Below are 25,726 nucleotides of genomic sequence, written 5' to 3' on the forward strand. Positions count from 1 at the left end.
CATTGAACTTGTGATGATATCAGACTACGAAACTGCCCTCCTTAGAAATGCATATAGGATATAAGAGCTAGCGCCCATGTCATACTATGTTAATTTACTATACGATTTTTGGTCTTACCCGATCGAAGCCGTGGAATATATATCCTAAACATTGTGTAATATGGGCACGAATATAATATTCATTTTATTACCGAAACCCTTAAATTGAGGAACATAAATCTCGTTTTCAATACGCTGGCTACCCGCTGTCGACTCGGTAATTCCCGCTCTATCTTTGCTGCTAAAAATAGGTACACGTAACACTCCCTAGAACAAGTAGTCACTCGTAAGTAGAACCACTTCTCTTTCTGTGCAAATTCTCACGTTTTGACGATCTGCAATCAGTTGGTATAGGTGCATTTGAAACAGCAACATCTAGTGTGAACATATGTACGCATATTACGGTGTGACAACTGACAAACGCTGCAAAATCAAGCTGATTAATAGCTCAGGGGGATTTATGCTAGATTGACCTAGTTTGCGGATACCCAGGGCAACCTCGATTGCATTTTACATAAGATACACTTTTTTCGCTTCCAAACTATTCGTGTTACTTTCAGGAACAGACCCACGACATCCTCTTATGTGCTGAATATGGATCAGTGCAAGGAGCTCGTATAATGATAGTTGTTGACTATCTGACGAGGCGAAGCTCAGGGTCGGGCTTTGTATTGCTGAAAATGATACCAACAAGTTATTCATATGCAGACAGTTAGAGCGAAAGAGCGTAATGTATCTGTAGATGACTATCAGTAAACGAGTGTTGCACTAACCAGAGGTCTACATGTGGAAACATTGCCTCGTAAATATTCCGTACATATACACCGTAAAATGAAATTATTTTGAGTTTTAAATTTTGAAATACTAGTAATACGTCGATTATCATGCAACGTGTTGGCAGAAACTCGTAAGTGTGCACTAGTTATTGCAAATACGTGCTCAGACTCGCATATAAACTTCAGTCACTCTATGGCACTCACAACGGCAACTCGATCTGTATAAATTATCTCTGGACGCGGAAGTAAACCGTTATCTAGAGCGACCGTTTACAATAGAAGTTTTTTGAACGTTCAAACTCGCTCTCATGTTTACCAAATACGGATTCGAATTTGCAAATACTCCGTACACACACTTATTGTTCACACAGGATGCATTCAGAGGACTCAGTACAGATATCAATTTATAAGCGGGAATGACGCAGTGAGGTTGGTCTATAAATAGACACGTATCTATATATATAGCGCTGATTGGTTGAACGGTTTAATCACAATAGGAAATTGCAAAACTTGAGTATTTAATCCATCTCATTCCACAGGCACAACATTATTCTGAAAATAATAATAGAAATAATTAATAGAAAAAAATAACACACACACACGTAGTATATATGTGTGTGTTTGTATCTATATGCTTGCGCGTGTGTGTATTGTTTTTCAGAGTACATGTCACCAGATACGTCACACATTTTCTCCCGTTACTAAGCACTCCGAAAATAAACACGCTTCATAATAACATCAACATATACTTGGATACATTTTATGTAAACAGATTTTCTATAAATTCTGGTTACATAAAGTACAATTCATAAAATGATTTTTATATGAAATATATTTATGTTTGTACTGCTTAGTATTGAGTAAAAATGTGCAACGCGTTTATGGAAAGGTAACACAATTGCCGACTGACTTCTGATTGTATTGGGTACTTATATCGAATCAATGTTTACAAATAATGCTTACTATCAATAATTTCTTGGACAGTCAATTAAATCTGTGCAAGTTTTCGGAACTAGAGTTTCTGGTCTTGGTCTATTTTTTTAAGCCACCCATGGCTATCCAAAAAGATTACTAATGGAAATCCAATTGTGTCATATCTTTTTCAGACAGACGCTATATCTGAACATGACGAAATCGAGATCTTTCGTCGGTGAACTGATATGTCAGACACAAAACTGGTGAGTTTACTACTGTGGAACTGTTTCGAGATCAGTTTCAGTTCCAGTTCATTTAGACAGTGGGATATGTCTACTGATGTTATCGGGGCTGGATATAGGATCCGCCCTGATACTGCTGGAATATTGCTAAAAGCGGTGTAAAACCCAACTCTCTGTATTTTGGAAATTTACACTATTCATTGTAAAATGCGAACATACGATCCTATGCAATCTTTTTAGTAATGGCTCTTTCTTGTGGGACTCAATATACTGAACAACAAAAGAATCGCAGGTTTCGAAAATATGAAATCTCATAAGACTAAGTGTTCATGTTTAAGTCATCTATTTACAAACTTAACAGAAAGCCAGAGTTGCGTTTCTTTTGTCGTTCAGTATGCTTGTGAAAGAGTATGGTTTTACACGTTTTGACGATCTGAAGATGATAATTTTGTGTAGGTGTTACTATCTGTACCACATATTCAAAGGCATACTGTCAACATACTGTCTCAATGTTGAGATCAGCTGATCATTGCCATCTGCTTCTAACAAGGAAGACTATCTTGAACAGTAATAAGAGCATGTACTATTCTGTCATTTGAATCTTACCACGTGAGTATTCGTTCGCTCGTACCGCTGATGACGATACACTACATGGTTGCAATGTGCAAAGCCCATTTCAGGTGTCTCCCGCCGTAATGTTGCGAGAATATTATTAAAAGCGGCGAAAAAACCACACTCACTCACTCGAGTATTTAATCCATCTCATTCCACAGGCACAACAATATTCTGGATACTATAGCAGGTGCTTTTGAAAAGGAAATACCTTGACAGCTCTGGCCACCCTATCTCGTTAGTGGTCTCTAGAGACTGGAATGTGTTGCTGAAGGCCAATTCTAACCCGTATCTTACAACCGAGTTAGGACCACATAATCGAATGATTGAAACAACTATTCTGATGACTTATAGGTGCGTGCGCGGTATGTATTCGGGTATCAGAGTGTTGCTTTCATTGTCTAACACCGACCAATATGAATATGTTGCTGACTAAAAGCAGTAAAATGGGAATTTTTCCATGGTTGGCTTTACCACGACCCGCTGTACCTCTACCCCATTTTCCCTAGAATCGAAGCTGGATATACCTCCAATGACGAGGAATGGTACAAGTGAGGTCCCTCGTGTTCTACGCTTCCCGCCACGGATACGGGAACAGTTACCACATTAAGTGTTGTTTTCAGAACTTAAGTAAATAAATCCTCTCTTCACACCTCTATTTACACAAGCGTGTAAGTAATACATAGAAAACATGTTAGTTTCTGTTTGTTTATTTGAAGCAAATGAACAACTCTATTCAAATGGTTAAAAAGGTCCGCCTGAGACTCGACATCTTGATATTGAATTGAATATTGCATCATAGTGACGGCTGCTGCTGCTGATTATGATGATTTAACATGCGCTTTTCCTACATACTGCGTATGACAGATTGGTGTCTGAGATGGATATGGGTCAGGGGCTGAGAGTTGGGCCCATTAGAAACGCTCTGAGAGAATGAGGTCTCAGTGAGTTCGTACGCGATTAAGTGAAAACCACGCCGAAAGGTCGCCACTTCCTGGAAAACCGGTCTTTCGCGGAATTACACTTTCGCTTTGGCCTTGTCACATACTCTTTTAGACTGACAAAGGGATCAGAACAGAGGTTGTTCGTGCTAAAGATGACAAAGTGACCTGAAATGGCAATGACTTCTTCGGAGATAGAGACTCGCTCTTCGTTAAAGACATCCCAATTAGGTAAAGACCCATCTTTCAGACCACTGGTCTACGCGAAAGCTGACCAGTGAAAGTTCCTCTGAACGCCTTTGGTGATCGTTAACAGCAACGCTCAGCAAATTATTCTTTTTTCTATCGTTATGTTTGTGTTAATTACTCTCTGTGTTTATATACTCAGATACTTAACTAATATTGATATTTATAATTCATATGAGCTCATGAGCGTGAGAGCGTAGTGCGAACAGCGCACCGGAAGGCAGGAATACGAACATCGGGGTTGTTCCAAGAAAGTGGGAATTCCCGTTATTTTGTGATCGCTACTGATGAATTATACCCCCGAAGTCATGCCTACGTGTTGGTATGTTCGATACCAGTGTGAGGTATCCTAGATATTTTAGGTAGTCCTAAGCTCGTAAGTAACTTATACATGAATTGTTTCGATTAATGTTTATGAAAGATATACTAAGAAATAACAGAGTGGGTTGCTGTAGATATTTATGTACACATTAAATACCGCAGATGCCTCTTTAAATGTAAGTAACATATATGCATTGTTAGATTTCGTTCTATGAAGGGTAACTCGGAAATAACATGGAAGTATACCGTAGATGGTCCTATATACGTAAGTGACTTACATATGAATTGGTGCATGGATGTTCGAAAACGGGAATCGACACTGACCATTTACATTGTGATGTCAGTAGAGTCACTTATGGGCTAATCATTTTTATCTTTTTTTTATTATTAGTCATTCTTATCTTCTAGCCTGGTTCCATTATCAGGTGTCTGCGGATCATTTTCCCGACCTTAATGAAGACGCTATGAAAAAATAGTTTAGTCACTGAAACTGTAATTTGTCAAGTATGTTTTTTTAACCGAAAAGGAACATTTAATATTAAAAAAAGAATATATAGTATTGATTAGATTGAGATATATTGACCGATGCTCTTCGTGCGATATCATATTTCAAACCTCTTACACTTAAAGAAATACTACTCAAAAGATAAAAGCTACTCTGTTTTCAATTTTGGGGTTCTTTATTGTTCATTTAAGACCGCTAAATGTAATTTAAAAACCCTGGCACTGTCTATGTTTCCCACAAAAAAATCTGCCATGTCAGGACTTGTCTTAATTGTGAATAGTACCGTAGTTATTTAAAATAACTTCTGTGAATCAAGTTAGCAAAACCTAATGAATTGGGTCGAGTCGATTGTTATACAGCAGGGAGACTGATAATTCGCTTGAGAAAAATTACATAGCTGTACTTGCTTGCAGTATAAACTTGTTTTGTTTTAACCTGTTTATGTTACTTGTTTCAAATACACGCATATTTATATAATGCATTCATGGTGTTGAAAATGCCTTGTTGAAAACAGAGTAGCTTTATCTTCTCATTTAAGTACGATTTTCAGCTCCTAGCCAATCAGAATCTAAATTTAGTATTTCACGATGTCATGCTAGAATGTTGTTTAACGTCTGTAGTATTCCAGCGGCATGACGTCCATTGAAACCAGTGATTGATATCATGAATGACGTCACGCCGGATAGACACGCTATCAACCAAGCCAGGCCACCGATCTGTTAGGGCACAACATAAGAAAACTGGTTTCTAGGGACAATGTCGATTACTTTTAGTCTACATATCTGTATCTCCGATGGGTCACACAACATAATGGGAACATTTTGACAATGAAAGGACGTGTATTCATACAGTGATTTAATTTCGTACAATTTACCATGATGTCATCTGTGCCACTACTCTGTTAGGAAAATTATCCCGTTTCACGACGAAGCTTTAATGACAGTCGTAGTTTAAACCGGGATATAGTTTTGGCCAGGGTTTTCCAAGTCATATCAGTCTGCAGATCCTTGTAGAAGACAAATTTGGCTGGGAAATCACCGGCCATGATGATACTGAATCAGATGTTTGCGATATACATATCCGGTAGAACTTATTCTGCCCCAACAGAAAAATACTATTACGAGTTAATAAATATACTGTACCAACAGAACAGAACACATTGACGCAAAATATACTCAGACGACACAGAACACACTGACACATGACATACTGAGAAGACACAGAACACACTTACACACAGCACACCAGACCAATTGTTGGTATGTAACGTATCAGTTTCCTTCCATGTTGTTTACTGTAATAATACCAGTGGATGAATACGAAGTACCACATGGCCAATATTGACCATCACGTGTGGTGTTCGATAACCGTTGTGCCCTGAGCATTAGCTGGAATGTAGCGGCATAGCCTCGCCCGCTGACCCGCCAATATGCAAAATTATTGTGTATATGCTTTTCATTAACCTTTTTCAAAGTTATGCCCCCCCCCCCCGCCCCCCCTCTCTCTCCTTACTCTGTGTCCATCTGTCTGTAACTTCAACTCGCTGGCTCTCTCTTTCTTATTGTCCCTCAGAGTTCCTATCCTCACTCACTAAATCGGTCTCTCTCCCTGTCTCCTGTGTCTAATAACTCTCTCTCTCTCTCTCCCTCTCTCTCTCTCTCTCTCTCTCTCTCTCTCTCGTGTCTCAGACCCTTCTCTCTCTGGATATCCCCCACTCTCACCGCGTGACTGTCTTTACCTTTGTCTCTCCGTGACCATGTTGCTTAACTGTTTCAGTCTGTGACATAACAGCAGTGGAAATGCTATGTAATGTTTTCTGTGGAAAGAAAAACAACTACACATATATATCAAAAGGAAGATCAGTTGGGAACAGGGTCGTCCTGCGACGTGTATATAGGGTTACAGAAGGTAAGTCCACTTGTCACGTATTTAATAATGTATTTGTAGAAAACCTGAGTTGTTCGTGTGGGAAAGTGTATGCCGAAAACAGGAAGACTAACACCAACTTTCCCGTCGTATTTTTAAAATCAATTATGTTATGAACAGAAGTGAAATAAAAGGCAGGTGTTTTTGAATTTTGAATACCTTTATCAGCAATTAAATATCTCATCAACAACTCTTTTTCAGTTGAAATTCCATCATGTGATAAACCAATCTGAGACGTACTTCGTTTATCGGTTTAGTTTAGACATGGTATAGCAGCAGGTATATGCTCTCAGTGAAGACCTTTAGGGTTTTGGACAGAACATGTCTCTATGACTTACAAGTCGTCTGTAATGAGATCCGGATTGTTATAAAATGTGGATCGGTTGATTGTGTGGATCTGTTGTGACACCCTGGTCTGCCCGAATCAGCTCAGATCTGTACAGTTTGCTGCGATACCCCTGTGATATATTTATATATTTAAAATTATGCTGATGGCAGGGTACAGGGGAACAACACGCTTTGAAAATATTTAAAGACGCTCAGTGGGCACGATCAGAAGAACGCCGACGCGAAGTAGCTGCTCTTCAAAAACTGAACCACCACAATATCATCAAGTTCTTCGGAGAGGAGGAAGAGGTAAGTGGCCATGGTATCGCCCTTAAACACTTGCCACATCTCCGGGACTGCATTAGGTTTAATTGCTTCAATGATGTTATGACAGACTAATGTATTATTTGAGATAGGACAGCGGTCACATTTTCAAAAATCACGTCTTACCTCTCAGAATACCAGAACAATTTTCTGGTACTAGGTATTTCATGATATCCAGAGAGCATTTGTTTTCTGTGAAATCTTAAGAAGTGTTATCGGTTTGCTGTTTTTCTAGAACAATTATGTTTTTCAATCTTGTCCAAATCAATACCAAAAACCTATCAGTGTTGGCGTGTGGTGTATTTTACGTCAAACCCGTGAAGATTCGGGTTAGAATTGTCTTCAACATTGTTTAGATCGATGCTCACGTTGCTTATCACGGGATTGTGTGGTTCAGACTAAATTATTCAGAGACCGACGCCATATAACTGGAATACTGAGTGCGGGTAAAGCAACACACACAACTTAAATCAAGAATGATTCGGCATGTCTTGATTTCTTCTCCTGAAGTTAAGCATTGTTCACATCATACTTTTTAGTTTGTAATTGTAGATTATTAATTAATATAATTATATTTCCAAACAAAATGTTTCCATGATGTTGCAGGCAAGTACAGGGTTGACGTTGTTGGTGTTGGAGCTGTGTCAGGAAAGCCTTCACAGCTTCCTCCAGGAACCCCCACAGTCCCGGGGGTTGGGGGACTCGGAGACCCTGCTGTTGGCAGAGCATCTCAGTAAGTAGATCTGGGCTTGGCTGATCAATTGTGAGTGAGTGAGTGAGTGAGTGAGTGAGTCTTTTTAGCAATTTTGTAGCACTATCACGTCGGCGGACACACATCGGCGGGAATCGAACTCAAGTCCTCGGCGTGACGAGCGAACACTTTTACCATTGGGCTACATCACGGAGGGCGCGTCATCTTCTGCGTTGCAGTCTACTGGGCAGAACTGTATCTCCTCGGTCTGTCAGAAATGTGTGATTGTGCATTATGATCCCGGATCGGTGGTCAGACTCGCAGAGTTGGTGACATATGTCATCGCAACCCAATTGTGTAGATCGATGCCCATGTTGTTGATCACTGGAACGTCTGGTCCAGACTTGATTATTTACAGACCACTGCTGGAATGGTTTGATGCTGCGTATAACAACAGACACACAGACATGAGGACTCTTTACGTGATTGCAACTAAAACACAGTTCAATTCCATTGGTAATGCGTTAATTACATGTCTTCCAATGACCTGGTATATTCTGTGTCCGTGACTATCTGTGATGCATAAGCATTATAACGATGAGGGACGACATATGTGATGAGGTTGTAATTGTGGTTGCCATGGTGAAGTGAGTATGACATTGTGTGTCAGGAATTGTCCACATTTATATTCCGTTGATTTGTGTTCCAGGTTCGGCAGTTCACTATCTCCACAGACAGAAGTACGTGCACAGGGACATCAAACCCGGCAACATTCTGCGCCGCATCGACCACGACGGAAGGTGAGCATTTCCATATACACCTTATCATGGCAGTGTAATTACTTCCGCTGTGGTGAGGTTATATTGACCCTTGATCTTCACAAGAGTTTAGTGGAGAGTGTTTCTCGTCCGGACTTAGCGGATCGGGGTCAGTGGGTAGAATCACAAGCGTCTGATGCAATTCCATCCGGAATTGGTTGGGAGACTGTTGTGACGTACATTGCTCATCCTTTCGGTCACTCATCTGTCCTGCCAAGAGTTGATTATTGAGCACGCTGCCATGATATCGCTCAGAATACTGATGGTTGTGGCTAGCCATCTCATGCAGGTGTGATACCAATAACAATATCGTAAATGAAAGGGTGTCCTCCCTGGAGAGGATTGTTCATACCCTTTGTGTCTTTAGTGTCACTAAATAGGGAGGCTCCAGGGGCGGATGAAGCGTTCTGAGAAAGGGGGTGGGATTGTGTGCTCACTATTGAGCAATGCCGGGTGCACACTTAATTTCACCCCACTTACAATGGTCATATAGCAGTTATAAGTAAACATTAGGCAAGCCTTTTAAAACTCATGTTCTTGTTTGGTCGTTGGGTTAACCTAATGGTCAAAGTGCTTCCTCCTCGCATATTTGATTCCAGGTTTGATTCCAAACATGTATAGTTTGCACATTTCTTGTGTACCCCGTGAAAAGATTCAAAGATTCTTGGAATATGTTAAAAAGCAAAGTTATCAATCATCTTGCAGCTGCACATACAAGCTGTCCGACTTCGGCGCTAGTCGGTTTATAGAGGAGGGAGATTTGTTCATGTCCTTGGCTGGAACAGAAGAATATCTGGTAATATACTAACACTTCATATCATCAACACTTTGAACTGCACTAGAGTTGCATTTGCTAAAGTCTGAACTATTACGCTGACAATATACATGTCAGTACAATACATAGAGCACTCAAACAGAAAGATATAACACAAATTTACCCCTCAAGGTCCCTGTTATATTTGGTCTGCTGCAATTCATGAGGACTAAGAGGCGAATAATGGGATCGGATGGTCAGACTTGCTGACTTGATTGATGAAGGTCATCATATACCAGTTGCTTCGGTTGGTGGCTATGGTACCATGCGGCCATGATACCATGCCATCAGTGGGTTGTCTGATTCGGGCCCGGGTTATCACACACCATCATCATTTTAACTGAAGGATGGTGAGTGCGGCTTTGGAAAAACCCCAAAATAATCACTGGAACTAACTACAGACGTTGTCAGGTCCTTTACAAAATGCAGGCTACAGGTCCAGCACGGTGCATATAGTAATAGCACTGTCCAAGGATTGAAATAGATGTGTTTTTTTTTAAAAATACAGTGCTACATTAAATTATGGGGTCGATGAGTAGCCAAGTGGTTAAAGCGTTCACTCTTCACGCCGAAGACCCGGGTTCGATTCCCCTCACGCCCTAACAATGTGTGGAGTTCATTCTGGTGTCCCTGCAATGATATTGCTGGAATAAAGCTTATCAGAGTAAAACCATGCATCACACGGAACTTTACCCGTATATCAAAACTTGCATTTCAAATTATATGAGCAGGGATTGATTTCCAAATTATGTTTCAGTGTTCATGATAAGCTCTATCATTTATGCAATTGTGTCTGTTCTGGCTCAGCACCCCAAAGTGTACGAGAAGGCGTTCGTGGACCGTGGTGCCGTCATCTGTTTCGACTCATCTGTAGACCTTTGGAGCGTGGGTTGCACCCTATACCAGGCTGTCACGTGTCAGATCCCCTTCCGGCCCCACGGGGGAGTCCGGTCCAACAGAACTACAATGTCAGTTACGTTCCTGGGAAAAACTGTGGTCCACTCCTGCTTTTCCACCTCCGCATACTACTACTACTACTACTACTACTACTACTACTACCACTACCACTACCACTACCACTACCACTACCACTACCACTGCTACTACTACTACTAGGCTCACTGACTTGCTTGACATGTCAGAATTTGGCAACTGGGTAGGCCCCCGCCATATAGCTGGAATATTGAGGAGTACGGGGTAAAACGTAACTCACTCACTACTACTACTACTACTACTACTACTACTACTACTACTACTACTACTACTACTACTACTACTACTACTACTACTACTACTACTACTACTACATCCATGTTCTGCCAGCTGCGACCGACGTCAGGGAATCGTTTCTGTCTGCATTATACCAGTGCTTGGCTTTCCCCCATTACATTATTAGTCTCAAGACGTTTCGCCTTCAAAATACAGACAGGCCCTGATATACATGTAACTGAAATTCTATTGACAGAGATGGGTGCGAAAGCCAGCAGGCTCATTGCAACTAGCATAACGATACCATAAAAATCTACTTAGAAAGTGAAACAAATTCGATAGAAGTATGGAAAAGGTTATTCTTTAATTCACATGCGGTCAGGATCCATCTTTTGATATATTTTCCTCCTGGCAGGTTTCAGATGATTGCTGAGAAACCATCTGGTGCCATTTCTGGATACCAAGCAACGGAATATGGGCAGATCTTATGGGAAAGACACATACCAAGCACGTGCAAGCTGTCACAGTAAGTGTTCTTGAACACAGAGCATTACCGAGCTTCCTCCCTCACGATTCCTTGTTCCTGGATTCACTCCATATAACATAGATAGTGATATACTCAAATGTCGCAACGACGAAAACGTTTACAGATATATATTTTGACCTCAGCGGTAAACGGTTAGACATGTTTTAATACGGCACTCTCCTCCCCCAAATACTAAAATACCGCTCAAAGGTGCATGAAGTGCGTATTGCTCGCAAATATATGAACCGTTTGCTACATCCCTGTTTCTGACCACATTGTGAGATGAGATTGGCCGTGAAGAAGCCCAGTGGTTGCAGCGTTTGTTCGTAACGTGAAAGACCCCAGTTCGATTGCCTTCATTGGTAAGATATGTGAAGCTCATTCCTGGTGTCAGCCGCCATGGTGTAGCATGGATATTGCTAAATGCGGCGTAAAAGTAAACTCACTCACTCTAACCACATGCTAGCAGAAACATCGAAACTTCTTTTTACAGTTATTTGCGTTTTTCACAACATCCTCCCTTTTTTGAACCGTAACCACCGTAACAATGACCTCAGGAGACCACTAATTTTAGTTTTCCGTGACATTGTACTGGTTAAGGTGTCAACTGGTTGTGGTTTCGTGAGGATGCATAGTGTTGTGTTTCGTTTTCCACGAGGAACGCATTAGTCAAGGTTTCGATGACTTTATAAACCGTATATATGTTAGGTGACATGGGGGGAGGTGGGGGGAGAGGGATACTAGAACATCTATCAACGTACGTTAATGCGTAGTGATGAATACGTTTAGGTGTTCAGGTGGAGATACGTATTATCCTGGGGTTATCTTTGGGTGCTCAAGACCTAGCGAGGATACCTGTGATTATTGCACTGGCGCAGCCAACGTGTGTAACCATGGGTAGCCCAGTGGTTAAAGTGCTCTCTGTTCACTTCACGCCGAGGATACGGGTTGGATTCCCCACTAGTCAATATCTGGTGTCCCCGTGGTATTGCTGGAATATTGCTAATTGCGGCCTTAAAAGCTTACTTACTCACTAACGTCTTGCGGAGGGTTCAAAGGACAGCTGATTATAAACTATGATAGGATGGGTAGCATATTAGCCTCAGCTGTACTGGCACACAGTGCATACACTGCGATTGGGGCAGTTGGGTAGTCTATGCCAAGACTCCCGATTTGAGGTTCTGGCTCCGAATAAGTGTACCCTGTGTGACGCCCAACTAATGACGTGGTGTTGCAGGTATATTAAAATATAAAAACCACATAAAACAATTATCCCTTACTTGCCTTTTCTTTATATCTTTTGTCTTTTATTTAAGACCACTGAGAGAGAAACTGAGGACATTGATTGCCCAGCTGTTAGAGAAGGACCAGGCCCACCTCTTTTCACATGACCAGTTCTACCAGCAGGTGAAGGTCATCACGTCCTACGTCATGGTCGTCGTCTTCAACGCCGAAGACGTCACATACGTCATCATCTACATCAAACCAGACTCTAGGTAGGTACGAGATGAATGAAGTCTTCTCCGTCTTGTACGGCGAGTGACTTTAGTTATATGCTGCTTTTAGCAGGATTCAGTCATTATTGCAGCAATGAGCTTAAAACATTGTACTCAGTTGGGGAATTGAACCAGACTTCTGTGGTGAACACAACTGAAGCTTGGGCGTGACAAATGAACGCCTTAACCGGCAGACTCCCTCACCGCGCCAATTTGTTTGGGAATTTCATGATGGTAAAGGCGGCGAAGTATTGACGTACCATGACTTTGGTGAAGACTGTCATGGCGGTCTGCTTCCTTTGCTCATGACTGTGTCGTATGGTCAGTCATCGTGTTTGTTAATGAGTTTTGTGTTTTGGTGCACTTGTATTGCATTTAAATTACTGGGTCCGGGTCGTCGCTGACTTCGTCGACACATATCCTCAGATCTTAATTACTTATATCGATGCCAATGCTGTTGATCACTGGATTGTCTGGTCCAGACCCGACCATTTACAGACTGCCAGCATGTAGCTGGAATATTGCAGAGTGTATTGTTAAACAGGAAACCACCTAAATCCAAAACAAACCAACGAGTCTGGATAACATGCTTCTAACCATGGGTCATAATCAGCACTGTTCTGGGATTCAAGTCAACCTATCCGGGTAATTCTAGGACGCAACGTTTCACAGCAAATATCCCCGCTTGACATCGCAGTATTCCTTTTCGTACAACGTATTTGCTTAAGCCTATGATTATAAATCAGTAAATCCTGTACTGATTTCTGTGTCTACAGCTTGGCGGAGTTTAAAGACGACGTGGCTGGGAGGACGGACATCATGGCGGGGGATCAACTGCTCTTTCATAGGGGCCTCAGCTTGACAGATCTCATCGTTGATGACGTCACCGTCGCTTGTTTGTCATGTGACTTCCGGGAACCAGTCATTTTGATTTCGAGGAACGAGACAGACTGCGTGATCAGAGAGCCGAAACCTTTGGGTACCATCTTATTTCTAATACATTTTGCACCTGTTTATTAGCATTCATATTATTTATCCGGAAAAAGCGTGTTAAATATGAACAGCAATATATATTGTTGTTAAGTGTAGTTTTACAACGCATTTCTTACTATAAATTTATTATGTCAGACCTGAAGCGTGTATAAATTACGACAACGGGCATGTTAATATCCCGATGATATAAAGATGACGTCATGGGAGGCGACAGAGGTTGAGATAACATCACTGGTCGATTTGCAAACAGTACGGGGAAACTTGACTCGATGTTATTTTGAAGATACGACCAGTATATTTATGTTTCCTCCAGAATCAGCGCCCACGTTCCCGCCAGACTCAATCCTGGAGAAGGACATCCACGTGGCACACAAGATGGCGGTTTTTCTGTCAGGGGTGAAGGACGGGATAGCGTCATTCATCGATACTGAAGAATCCATGGGAAAGGCTGACGCATGCATGAGGTGAATTTATACCCAATTCCAAGTATTTCGCTCAAAGTTTGTTCATGCATTTGTTTCTGTGTTTTCGGTAAGTGTGATTTAACGCTGGTTTCAAACAAAAAAATATAAATGATGCAGATTTTAGAGTGCTTGAGTTGGGGTAAACGCTGCTATAAACAGTGACGCAGTCAAATCTTAGTCAAATCAAAGCTTAATCTTCAAGGATTGACCTTGCCTTTGGCAAGTGTGTGTGATTGGCATCTTCCATTCGTTACTGCTTCTTGGGAGTGGTGGGCAGTAACCATCAACACTCAAACTGTATCATTGCTTAACAGTGTATAAATAATGTGTGATTAACTTTCAAGCCGCTTTTAGCAGTATTCAAGCATATCACACCAAAATGGGCATCACACATTGTTCCAATGTGGGGAATCGCACCGGATTTTCAGTGGGAACACTTTAACCACTAGGGTGCCCCACTCCGATAAAAATGGAGTACAGACCAAGCAAACCCACCACTGACTGCTTGACACAGTATATTTCTGACATGACACACCATCATCTAGTTCACATAACGCCTGCTTTCTATTAGGCGTTTGTTGGAAGATGAAGAGATTCAAGCCTGAACTGGGAGGGGAGCTCAATCAAAGGGCGTTCTGTAGTTAATACCTACGATAATTTGGAATTTAATCGGGAAGACCTCTGATGTTCAACCAACCATTTTTAAGAATTTGTCCAATAGGATTGTATCATCTTTGGCCATAATAAGGACCGACAAAGATTATCCCCTGATTTTCTTTCTTTGCTGGAATTCAAGCTGGAAGGAAAGCTCAAAGAAAAGCTGACGTTACGGCGTTCAGTAGCAGCGACGATTAGGAATTTAATTGGGAATAATTCTGATTTTCTGTCACAAGTTGCCAAATGTATTGTTTATCACTTTTTATAATAATTAATTATCTCAATCATGCATGCCTGCCACTGGACGTTCTGCGTACTTGCAGTGACTACCTAAAGAAATACCAGTCTAACCTGGAGCGGGCTACAAGTAAGATGAGCGCCAAGTTACAGACCACGAGGGGCAAACTGGAACTCCTGCTGGACATGGAGAAGAAGCGGGTGCAAGTGACCTCTGAACACAACTCGTCAATATCCCACAGGTGCAGTCGGGTCCGAAGCTCCATACCGAAGGTTAGACTGCATGGCATTACCAGATTGAGTTCCTGAAGGAGGGGAGAGCACTCGTACTTCAAATTAATGAAAGGACGTCATATATCATCATTTTCGCTGCTTAACGACAGAGCCGTGAAGATCCAGACTAGAACTGATCTTCAGCAACCGTGCTTGTTGTAGGAGACGACTATCGGGTGGTCAGACTCGCTGTCTTGGCAGACACGTGTCATCATATCCCATTTCTCAGAATCGGGCACCTATACGCCAGCACACTCAGCCACCACGGCTTCCGCAAAACATGCAGTCGGACAAGGGTTCAACATGGAATTTGTGTAACCTATTGACGAGTCTTAATTGGCATGGGTGAAAATGATATATTTAATGTTTTACTTGTGTTCCAGCTCAACGAACAACTCATGAAGGTGACCAAGGAATTGGCCAGTTGCAAACAGCAGACTCCTAACCTTATCATGCCAATGGCTAGCCACAAGTGTTCGCCTAAATGGTGAGGCTTCGTGCTAACGCAGCGCGTGTGCTAGTGTCGTTTCTTATCTATGCATTTGTTCGGGACGATGACTCTGTGCCGCCTTGAGTGGAGCTTCAGAGGTCTGCCTCATCCATAGCTATTGTCTGACCTTTCTCGAAGACACATCTCGCACATGACGAACAGATTAATAACGTTGAAGTTCCTTCAGTCAAAATTGTAAATTTTGTTAAAATTTTGTAACAAATAAACCCAATATTATGTGTGACAAATGTACAAATTGTTGTCCTACCTTACACCTATTGCCATCTTCCTATTTAATGCTTCTATCGGAAATGAAATTCAAAAAAAACTTTGCATTTGGAAACTTTCTTGTTCGAAATACACAAGGTAATTGGCATTTCCGACTTCTTTACTTTATGCGAGGTGTTGTCATGACAACAACCAACCTGACATCAAAAGAACCAGGGGTTCCGTATGTGTAATATGAGGTGTCTTGTGGTCAGAATCGGTGGCTTGTCACAGACCTCGCGAGAAGCGCTTCAGATTTGCTGTACAGTACGTTTATTGTTATATATATCTTGTTCTTTTTAAGTATATGCGAACCAGTGAATATTCGGAATAGAAATAGTCTTCACCAAACCATGGTGAGGCGGCTAACGGGATCGAGTGATCATGCTCACACTCACTGGACTCATGTAATTGTATCTCACTTGCGTACTGCCGGTAGATCGATGCTCGTGATGTTATCACTGGATTGTGTGGTCCAAACTCAATTATTTACAGACCGCCGCTATGTGTATGGAATGTTGCTGAAAGGAAAAAAACGAACCCTGCTCCGCCCCCTCCCCCCTCTCCAAACGAAACAAGTCAACAAACAAACAACGTTTCTGCATGTTTCAGTGTGGAGAAAGCATCGGTTCTGTCGACCAAAGGACGGGATATTTGGCGGGGGATGTACCGAAGGAAGAAATGTCAGCCATTGTCAGAATTTCAGAAGCTGCAACACACTCGAGACAGGTAAGGTCAAGGTCAAGGCTGTCTCCGTCAGGTCAAAGAGAGGTGACGGATGAAATGTTAGAAAAAATCAGTTTTCAGATGTTTGTGTAATACGAACGATGTGTTAACAGCTGATTTAGTCGTATTTACTTAATATGCTCTGGCCAATTACCATGGTTGAAACCATAGATAGGTCCGAAGGATCATTACACCCTCTGTTTTGTTATTGTTTTGTTCTCTCTGCGAGAGGTTTCAAACAGATGTTACATTGTTATCTGAAACTTAAGGTCTTTGAACGTAAGTTCTGAAGATTAAGCCTATAGCTAAGAACGTTTCGATAAGCCATACCCAGCCATACCTTCAGTTTTAATTCCTTGTCACCTTAGATCATTTCCTTTTTGTACATTTGTAAATATCAAGAAGATTTAGTTATTGCCCCGACCATAACCATCAATATTTATTGTTATTATTTTATAAACAGAAATGTATATTTAAATATACAATGTATGTGACTTAGTAATGGTTTCGTTCTGCAGGACGACCCTGACCGATGTATGCGTTTCTTGCACGTCACTGTATCAAGATCATTGCCTTCCCAGCATGAAGCAACAAATGGCTGCTTTTGGAAAACACATCCAGTAGGTATATTTGTGACATGTCTGTGGCTATATCTAGTCCGTTCCTTTCAAACTTGGAGAAGCGCATGGATTTGTAAACCAGTCAGTGTTAACTTATTTCAAATGTTTTATACTGGAAAATTATCATAAACAGGAATATCTACTTGAGGCCCAGTTTTCCACTTTCAATTTTTTGCTCTAGTATGGAAATTTATAGCCTTGTGTAAAACAGGCCAGTATGGAAATTTATGGCCATGTGTAAAACAGGCCAGTATGGAAATTTATGGCCTTGTGTAAAACAGGCCAACTGTTGCTCAGCTAACCTGTACAATGAATCCGGTTGCCTCGATCGTTCTTCATATGTGATTATTATAGAATTGTTGCCAAAACATATAGTCGATTTACATTATAACGTACTTTAGAGACATTTTGGTGATAAAAACCTTAAAATAAAAATAAGTCACAAAATTAGCGAACAATACTTCTTGCCCATACATCTTTTCATGTAAGCCTGATAGGTTGCACAGCTTTATATGTAGATAATATTGAGGCCTTGAACTATTTTCATAGCCAAGAACGTGTAAGCCCAGGCGTTTTTTTTCATAATGGTAGGTAAGTCCCCTGCCATATCCTGTTTATGTCACTTGCCATATACTGTCCGAGGCAAGAAAAGAGAAAAGGATGACCTTTAAGTACTCTCAAAACGCTTTTAAACACAGGTAGCACTCGTTTTGAGGTAGAATACTGTGTTGAAATGGAGATCTTAATGTTTGAAAGGAAACGAACTCAGCAGAATGGAGATATTCTACCGTTGATAGCCGAGGATGATAGGTTTCAGTAAATGTTTATAGAAACTTGAATTAAACAATCGAATGACACCGGATTGTTGTTTTCTCTGTGAGGATGTTCCACAGTGTGCAGATGATCCTGATGGACATGAGGAAGACCCTGTCCTATGTCAAAGAGCAAATCGATGACCTGGATGCTACCCTTATTGAGGTGAGCTAAGTGGCAAATGCGATTGCAGCGTTTAAAGAGTGGTGCCTCAGGCGTGTAAATATCAAAGACTTCACTGGAACCATCTCGTGGTCTTGTGGATAGATCTGCTCTGAGTAAGTGGTCTTATGCTGCTTTTAGCACATTCCAGCAATATCACTGTAGGGGCACTATAAATGGGCGCACACTTTGTACCCATGTGGGGAATCGATGACGAACCTTCAGCGTGATGAACGAACTCTTTAACAACTAACACACTGCTCTTTAATGTGATTGTAAAGATGGTTAACTTCTAAACCAGCAGTATGTAAAACAATTAGTACTTTCGGTTCCAGGTCGGAGCTTTCAGCGGGCGTGCATGGAGTGGCGTCACGAGTCAGATCAACAGTCTTCGTCACGGGTAATTATGATGTTCCGATGCTTTCCTTCGGTTGTCACAGACAAGACCTGTCTTGCCTTTTAATGTGTCTAGTGTCGTAACAGTAAACCAATCCTACTATGGATCACTGGATATCCGGGTCTGCCTAAGCCTCTGTTGGCCGTCATACGGGTTCGGGTGGTCAGGTTCGCTGATGCGTGTCACCCCTTCCCAGTTGCGGAGATCGATGATTTTTTCAATCAATGGCTTGTCTTGTCGATTATTTAGGGAAAGGCGACTAGTGTGGAACATGTTTAAATGCGACGTTAAACTATCGAACAAACAAATACAGCTGTCTGCGGCCGGGACCAGTCCAGTGGACTCAGAACTGATATGGCACAACTGAAAGGGATGTTTGCTGATGTTGGCATATCTCATCAAGATTGAATTGTTTGCAGAATGTTGTGTTACTACAGAGAAATTGGTCTTCAGTGAAACGAACAGAGCAGTACCTTATCTCCACTCCCTGGTTCTATGCCGGTAACGCCAGTCACTGGTTTGTCAGACTTAAATGATTTTGAGCAACGTTCGGGCAAACAAACAAAATTTCGTCAAGAAAGAAACATAATTGTCATGTTTGTCTTCCAGTGTCCCATCTGATGACGGAAGCGCTTCACTTCGAGTCATGAAGGAATCTGATGAAAACAGGAACAGGTATGATCAGTGCTTATCTTCACTTAATGTCCAATCGATTAGTTGGTGGAAGGAAGACACTATATACACTACACTATATATGGTACAAATTGACCTAACCGAATCAGCCTTAGAATCTAAACTACTCACATTGTACGCTACAACAAAGTCCTCGAAAGAGGGGAAATGCTTCCCATACAATAATGTGTCTCTCTGACCTCAAGCCTCCATCTTTAATGTCTGTAAAATTCCAAATGGAAATAGTGTTTGTTTCATGAGCACTATACTTTGTTGTTCATACATTAGAATGCTAACCAACTGCTTTTATGCTAGAAGGTATGGTTCAATGTTTGTCCAGTTGTGTTTATTCCTAATTTTGGTGGGGAAATATGTATGTATAAATAAAGCCGTTCCGCATCGCTGTTGTTTTAAAAAGAAAACAAACCAAGTCATCCCGCCTCTCTTTTCAAAAAGATAACATTTGTTTGTTAAATGTGCAGATCGACCTGCAAAGACAAGGATAATCGTAACTAAGATAAAGTAAAGATAAAGTTAAAGTACTGTAATATAGGCTTGGCAGTCGAAACGCTCAGGGAACTGTGTCACATGTGACTACATTGTTACATGAATGTAACCTAGCGTTGATAAACTACAAAATTAGTTCGAGTTATCCGAGGTTCGACAGAACCGTAGTACACAAACCAAAGGTTTCTGTCGAGAGTACCTTAAGTCCGACTCCACGGTATTTGTCTGTAAACAGGTTTATTTTACATGTTAATTAATATGGGTAATTCATATGTTGGTTTGATTTATTTTCCAGCATGGAAAAGCTTCTGAAAACCATGCCCGAGTTAAAAGCTGTGCCCGATATGTTCAACAAATTTGAAAACGGCTGAAGAAGTTGTTTTTCTACGAACAGGCGAAGGATGTCTCCACATCACATGAGGCATGAACGTACAAAGACACTGTCACGTGTTCCCAGATTGTAATCTACACGAGTGTTTATATAGCTTATAGCAATTGTGCCCACTGTCAGCGTCTGGCCTATAGTTGTCTTGTACTCAGCGTTAGTGTCGTCTATCCCTGTTATTTCAATATAGTACCTTTACTGTGAATCACGATGATATGAGATATCACAAAGCGTAACCCCATTCCTGAGAATTAGAATTATATGATTACATCTAATCTTGCTGATACTAAACGGGTGTTCGTGCTGAGCAATAACGTCACTGCGAAAAGCTGCAAAATTGCTGATGCAGTCCAAAACCATTTGCTTACTCATCAGTTCAGTGATGTCAAAAAGTACGCTGGTGTCACATACTAGAACGTTTACATGAACGTCATCATCACTGTTGATACTATATCCACATTTGTAAACTTAACACATATAAACTGACGAACAAAATAAAGTACACGTTATGTTTCTTCCAATAACATGAAAATAACAAAAGGTTTTGATGAAATGGAAAGTGTATATTGAAATGCACTATAATACACTTATTATATCAGCAAAAATGACATTTTCCTACGGTTCCTACGTTGCTGGGAGGTCAAAGCCATTCGCCGCAGCGGCCAGTAGGCCTATATGCAAGCGCCACGAAGACATTTTGTCACTGTGAATCGGCTCATGCGATGACCCAATGGTGTGGCTGCTTATGATGTCACCGGTTGCGTTTGTGAATAACTCGCAGATAGCGATCTTCTTGGGAGGCTGTGACTCTGTGACGTCCAATTCTGGATCGATCACGTTTGGCCTGTCATATTTAACCGGTTGAACAGCCAAATTATGTTTTGTCTTGTGCAATCCAATGTTCTTGCAATGTGATGGTTGGAAGCACTCATTTATGACATTTCCATTTTCGTTGCGCCGACGTCTACCTTGACATTACGATCTCCACGAAAATTGCTCATGGACAGGGTAATAATCACAATTTTGCAAAAAGTCATGCTAAACACGTACACATGTTCTGGTTGCAATTTGGCAAATGTAACGTGATGGTTGCGTAATTTTACTTGTTAGAACGCAAATTGTGGATTGCAACAACAATTACACATGTGTACTTTCTTTTGCTCGTCAGTTTAGTAAAATGCACATTGTAAGGTACAGAGATCAAAAGTTCCTTTTCAACATTTATTTCCTTATTTTGAACGTTTTCAAAACGAAAGGAATATTTCAGTAAATAGTACTTTCAGGCTGGTGTCTGATGACGTGGACAATTCTACTTGTGGGGATATACAAGCCCTCTTGTTTTCTTCCTCTTTAGTCTTTGAGATCACTGCAACACTAAAAAATAAACCAAACAACAACCACCTTACATCAAACTGTATATTATGATTATTATGATTATTATTCAATATTGACTGATACACAGTAAACTACTATTCACCTCAAGGGGCAGTGCGGACACCAGGTGGTTAAAGCGTTCGCCAGTCTCGCCGAAGACGCTGTTCGATTACCCATATCGATGATAGTTTGAAGCTCATTTCTGGTGTTCTCCGCCATGATATTACTGAAATATTGTATAAAGCGGCGTGGAACCATATACATGTACAGAAATCCCACATAATAACGTCTCAAGTGATGACATGATGAACATGCTATGAGAAGGTGTTGATTTGATGAATTATTTGATTAATCTGGTGTGTTTTATTACCGTGTTAGACGTGGGAGAAATGCTATTTATGGCAGTAGAGACGTACATACTTCCCAATAATGACACACATAGTAACATTTTTTATCCATTTGCCACTGGAAGGGTCCACTTTCTTCTTTCTGAAACAGTATTTAGTGCAGGCCTCACTTAAACAGACACGAACTGTGGGCTTATCTCAAGCGTAGGCTGGATAATGCATGTTTCTATAATGTCAAAAATGATCGGAAAACAATGGGACAACCTGGTTTATTGTTATATAGCGTTTACATATTCTTGTCAGCACATCCTGATCAATGTTTCACCGGTTTTAGAGTGTAAATACCTCTCGCTCCTGCTAAGCTGAGGAAACAAATCCTCACAATACCGGCGTTGAAATCGTGAGGTGCCAGATTGCAGGTGGTTGGCGTGTTTGTTGTTTGGTATGTGTCATAGCTTCAGTGACGGTCTTCGTATGGTCTGTTTGTCTTGAACAGGTAGTTCGAACGGGGGCTTGGGGTTGCTATCACAGCAATAAAACCGTATAATAAAAGATTATTTGGTGTTTTTTTGGTTTAAAAATAGAGGAAAAACAGTTTGTGACAAGACATGTTGGAGTTGCAGTAGCTATAAATGTTCCTTGTTGTCATGGCCTAGTGGTCTAAGTGTTCACTCGTTCACATGTCTGGGTTCAATTCCCAACATGGGTTCAAGGTTCAAGCTAAACGTGCATATTAGTGCTGCCCCAGGCTAATTGTCAATCCTGAGTACCCCCACCCTCAGTACTTTAAAGCGGGGCAAGTTCCAAGCCAGTTGTCAGTGCTGGGATCTGCGTCAGTTCTTGAAAGGGGTCTAGATCACCGTCAATTGGCAGACCCAAATTTTGATATACCACACAAAACAGTCGATATCATCATGGGATGCTGTGTGCATTAGATATGGATGAACTATTACATCCCGTGTATGGTACTGTATGCACAACCATTGCAGAATCTTGATGAAGACCGTGGTGACATTTGTCATCATGTGGTGCATGTGGAACATAGAACAGCATTTGTAGATGTTGTTCGTGGGATTAGTGCTGTGCATGCTTATTTTCCACATAAAACCTCCAGTTGGACCATTACAATTGACACTTGAAATTCAATAATAGCAAGACGTCAAATGAGCATGACAGGGGAAGAGTTCATGCTTTGCTTCAAGATGGTCAAACTCAGAGATATGAATATGAGAGCGCCATTGGGAGGTTATGACAACGGTTTCGTGTCACTAGAACGCTGAACAATCGGCCACATTCTGGCAAGCCTCCAGCAACAAGTTTTAGAGAAGACCAATACCTGACAAATATGCACCCATCGGGTATCGTGGCTTGGGGTGCGTTTTCCATTCATCAAAGGACTCCTCTGTGTGTCAATAATGGTAACCTGACCGGAAATCGCTATCTACGGGATATGATCAGACACATTGTTTTACCATGTTTACTACGGATCCATGTTCCACGATGATGCCCGATCACTGTATGTCCAGGTCGTGACGTTGGACAGAATGATGTTCAGCACATGGAATGACCGGCATATTCAGCGGATTTAAGCCCCATTGAACATGCTTGGGATGAGTTAGAACGGCAAACACACGCAAACAAATAAAGCAAAGCCTTCTTGTGGAACTTATCTCAAAATCGAGAAGAAGCATTTTCACAGCGGAGCATTTTCTTAATGGGCAGGTCAGTATTCAAGCTAGGTTTAATTACTTATTAACATAGTAAGTATAAATACAACCCATGCGTGCTGAACACAAACTGGCTGTAACCGTACAATATGCGTTCAATGAGCGGATACAGCTTTTGGATCCGCCTATATATAATGCACACAATCCTATGTTATATACACGTAAGTGACAAAGCTATTTCCAGTGGTACCTGAAATTATGATCCTACCATGAGAGTGATAAATGCCTTATTTTGATATACATCTGGATCGCCGGTTACACCTTTGATATGTTCTGTGTTCTTATTAAGAGTATTTCTGGAACATACAATGTGATTGATACAATCCTTACCAGACCCCCAAACGTTTCTTAGGGGCCTAGACTCGTTTTGAGATTTCCACGATTTTCGTTTGTCAGAGCACCCTGTGCGACATAGCAATCAGTGTAGTGTTGCAGTCAATATACAAGTGATTAGATGTATCAGATAATGCTGATTAATATATGTAATATATCCAGCTGAATGAGTTGTACAAATTTGTACGTGAGGACGGGACTCAGTCACAGGACACAGAAACTGTTGTGTAATCAATACTTTTTCTTGCAAATCAGGATTAAGTAAAACATACCAGCTATCGTGTCATGTCTGCCATCTGTCCCAAGTTTGACAGACTCGCATTTGGTAAAATGACGGTTCCCCTGGAGTGTTACTGTTTTCAAAGAGTATGCACTAGTAAGTCATCACGTTAATAGTGAACATAATTACAGATGGTCGCTGGTTTAGTGCAACATAGCACTATAATGGTGAACAGCTGAACCGACGTATGAAAGAAGTACACACCTGATTTTTTCGTGAAGTGTTTTCCTAACAAAAGCGTTAAAATTAGAAAAGTGTTTTGCTAGTGACTCACAAGTAACAAGCACTGTGTACGTGTTCCAATAACGCCATAGATATGGTAGCCAATTACCACCTTCCTAGGTAAAATATGTGTCTGTTTGGGAATAGTCTCGATACACTAGGTGTGTACTTTCTTTAGTACGTCAGCATATTGTGGCAGCCATGAACAAAGAACAGTAACGGGAGTTTAGCTATGACGGATATGGGGATTGAGACAGTCTTTGTGGATATGTATTACTATTACTGGGTAGCTCTTTCAAACAAACTCGTAGATACTTACAAATTATAACAACATGAATAAAATGCTGTTAAAGTTTATATGAGAAGTATATTCATTTTGCGTTGTCACAATTTATACAATGGAGTCTGTTTTGTTGATTTCTAAGACGACTTGGTTGAATGCGAGTTTGCAACAGGTTGCGCAGAAATGAAATAGTCTATAGATCGTGAACTGGATCTGTGATTCCTTTTCGGGATATTCTGAGGTAGCTGGACTGTTTATCTCCGAAAGGGGTCCATTTTCGTCTAACTGTAGAGTTAGGTATTTCGTGTTTACCAACATACCCTCGTAACGTGTGGAGCTGGAGTCTCAATATTAAACAATACTAACATAAAAAGTGTTCTGAGTCCAAATAAGACAAGAAGCGCTCAATATACAAAGTAACACATTGGCGTTCTGTTTTTGATATATAGAATAAGCTGCATTGTATCTACATGTGCATTCCCTAATATTTATAACATCGATGGTGTGTAGTGTCCATCACAGAAGAACGATGCTAGGTGTCGATAATAGGTGTACCGCCCATAAGCAACCTTACACGTTGTAAACGTGATCAACTGTAAAAAGCAGTGCATTAATGGACTAAACCTTTCGTAACTGAAGCATTAACTTTCTGTGTTGGTCTGTTTGAAATTAAACAAGCCATTGAATACCAATTTGCCCCATGTTCTATAGAGACAAATAATGTGTTGTGTATCCCCTGTAGCATAAACATAACATTGTACGTTCCATC

General features: G+C 41.0%; 1 protein-coding gene across 2 annotated transcripts; it reads left to right on the forward strand.

Annotated features, from left to right (window-relative positions):
• Positions 1-288: 288 nt before the first annotated feature.
• Positions 289-22,664, forward strand: LOC137295611 (serine/threonine-protein kinase TBK1-like). Of its 2 annotated transcripts, XM_067827050.1 has the most exons (20): positions 289-325; positions 1,922-1,993; positions 6,374-6,505; positions 7,022-7,159; positions 7,781-7,907; positions 8,575-8,665; positions 9,389-9,479; positions 10,305-10,465; positions 11,122-11,232; positions 12,549-12,728; positions 13,505-13,707; positions 14,035-14,185; positions 15,166-15,352; positions 15,736-15,839; positions 16,722-16,838; positions 17,354-17,455; positions 18,337-18,433; positions 18,766-18,830; positions 19,437-19,502; positions 20,302-22,664. In XM_067827050.1, the coding sequence occupies exons 3-20, from the start codon at positions 6,407-6,409 to the stop codon at positions 20,375-20,377; spliced, it is 2,166 nt and encodes a 721-aa protein (XP_067683151.1). In that variant the 5' UTR covers positions 289-325; positions 1,922-1,993; positions 6,374-6,406; the 3' UTR covers positions 20,378-22,664. The 2 variants fall into 2 exon arrangements, with proteins under 2 accessions (XP_067683151.1, XP_067683152.1); XM_067827051.1 differs by lacking the exons at positions 289-325; positions 1,922-1,993 and adding an exon at positions 3,629-3,756.
• The last annotated feature ends 3,062 nt before the right edge of the window (positions 22,665-25,726 follow it).

Source organism: Haliotis asinina, chromosome 9, assembly GCF_037392515.1.
Source record: "Haliotis asinina isolate JCU_RB_2024 chromosome 9, JCU_Hal_asi_v2, whole genome shotgun sequence".
NCBI lineage: Eukaryota > Metazoa > Mollusca > Gastropoda > Lepetellida > Haliotidae > Haliotis > Haliotis asinina.

Coding starts and splice junctions, on each gene's coding strand:
- LOC137295611 (XM_067827050.1), top strand. CDS start 6,407: ATGTTTTCTGTGGAAAGAAAAACAACTACACATATATATCAAAAGGAA. Junction 9,480..10,304: donor CTGGAACAGAAGAATATCTG/GTAATATACTAA, acceptor GTTCTGGCTCAG/CACCCCAAAGTGTACGAGAA. Junction 18,434..18,765: donor TGGATGCTACCCTTATTGAG/GTGAGCTAAGTG, acceptor TTTCGGTTCCAG/GTCGGAGCTTTCAGCGGGCG.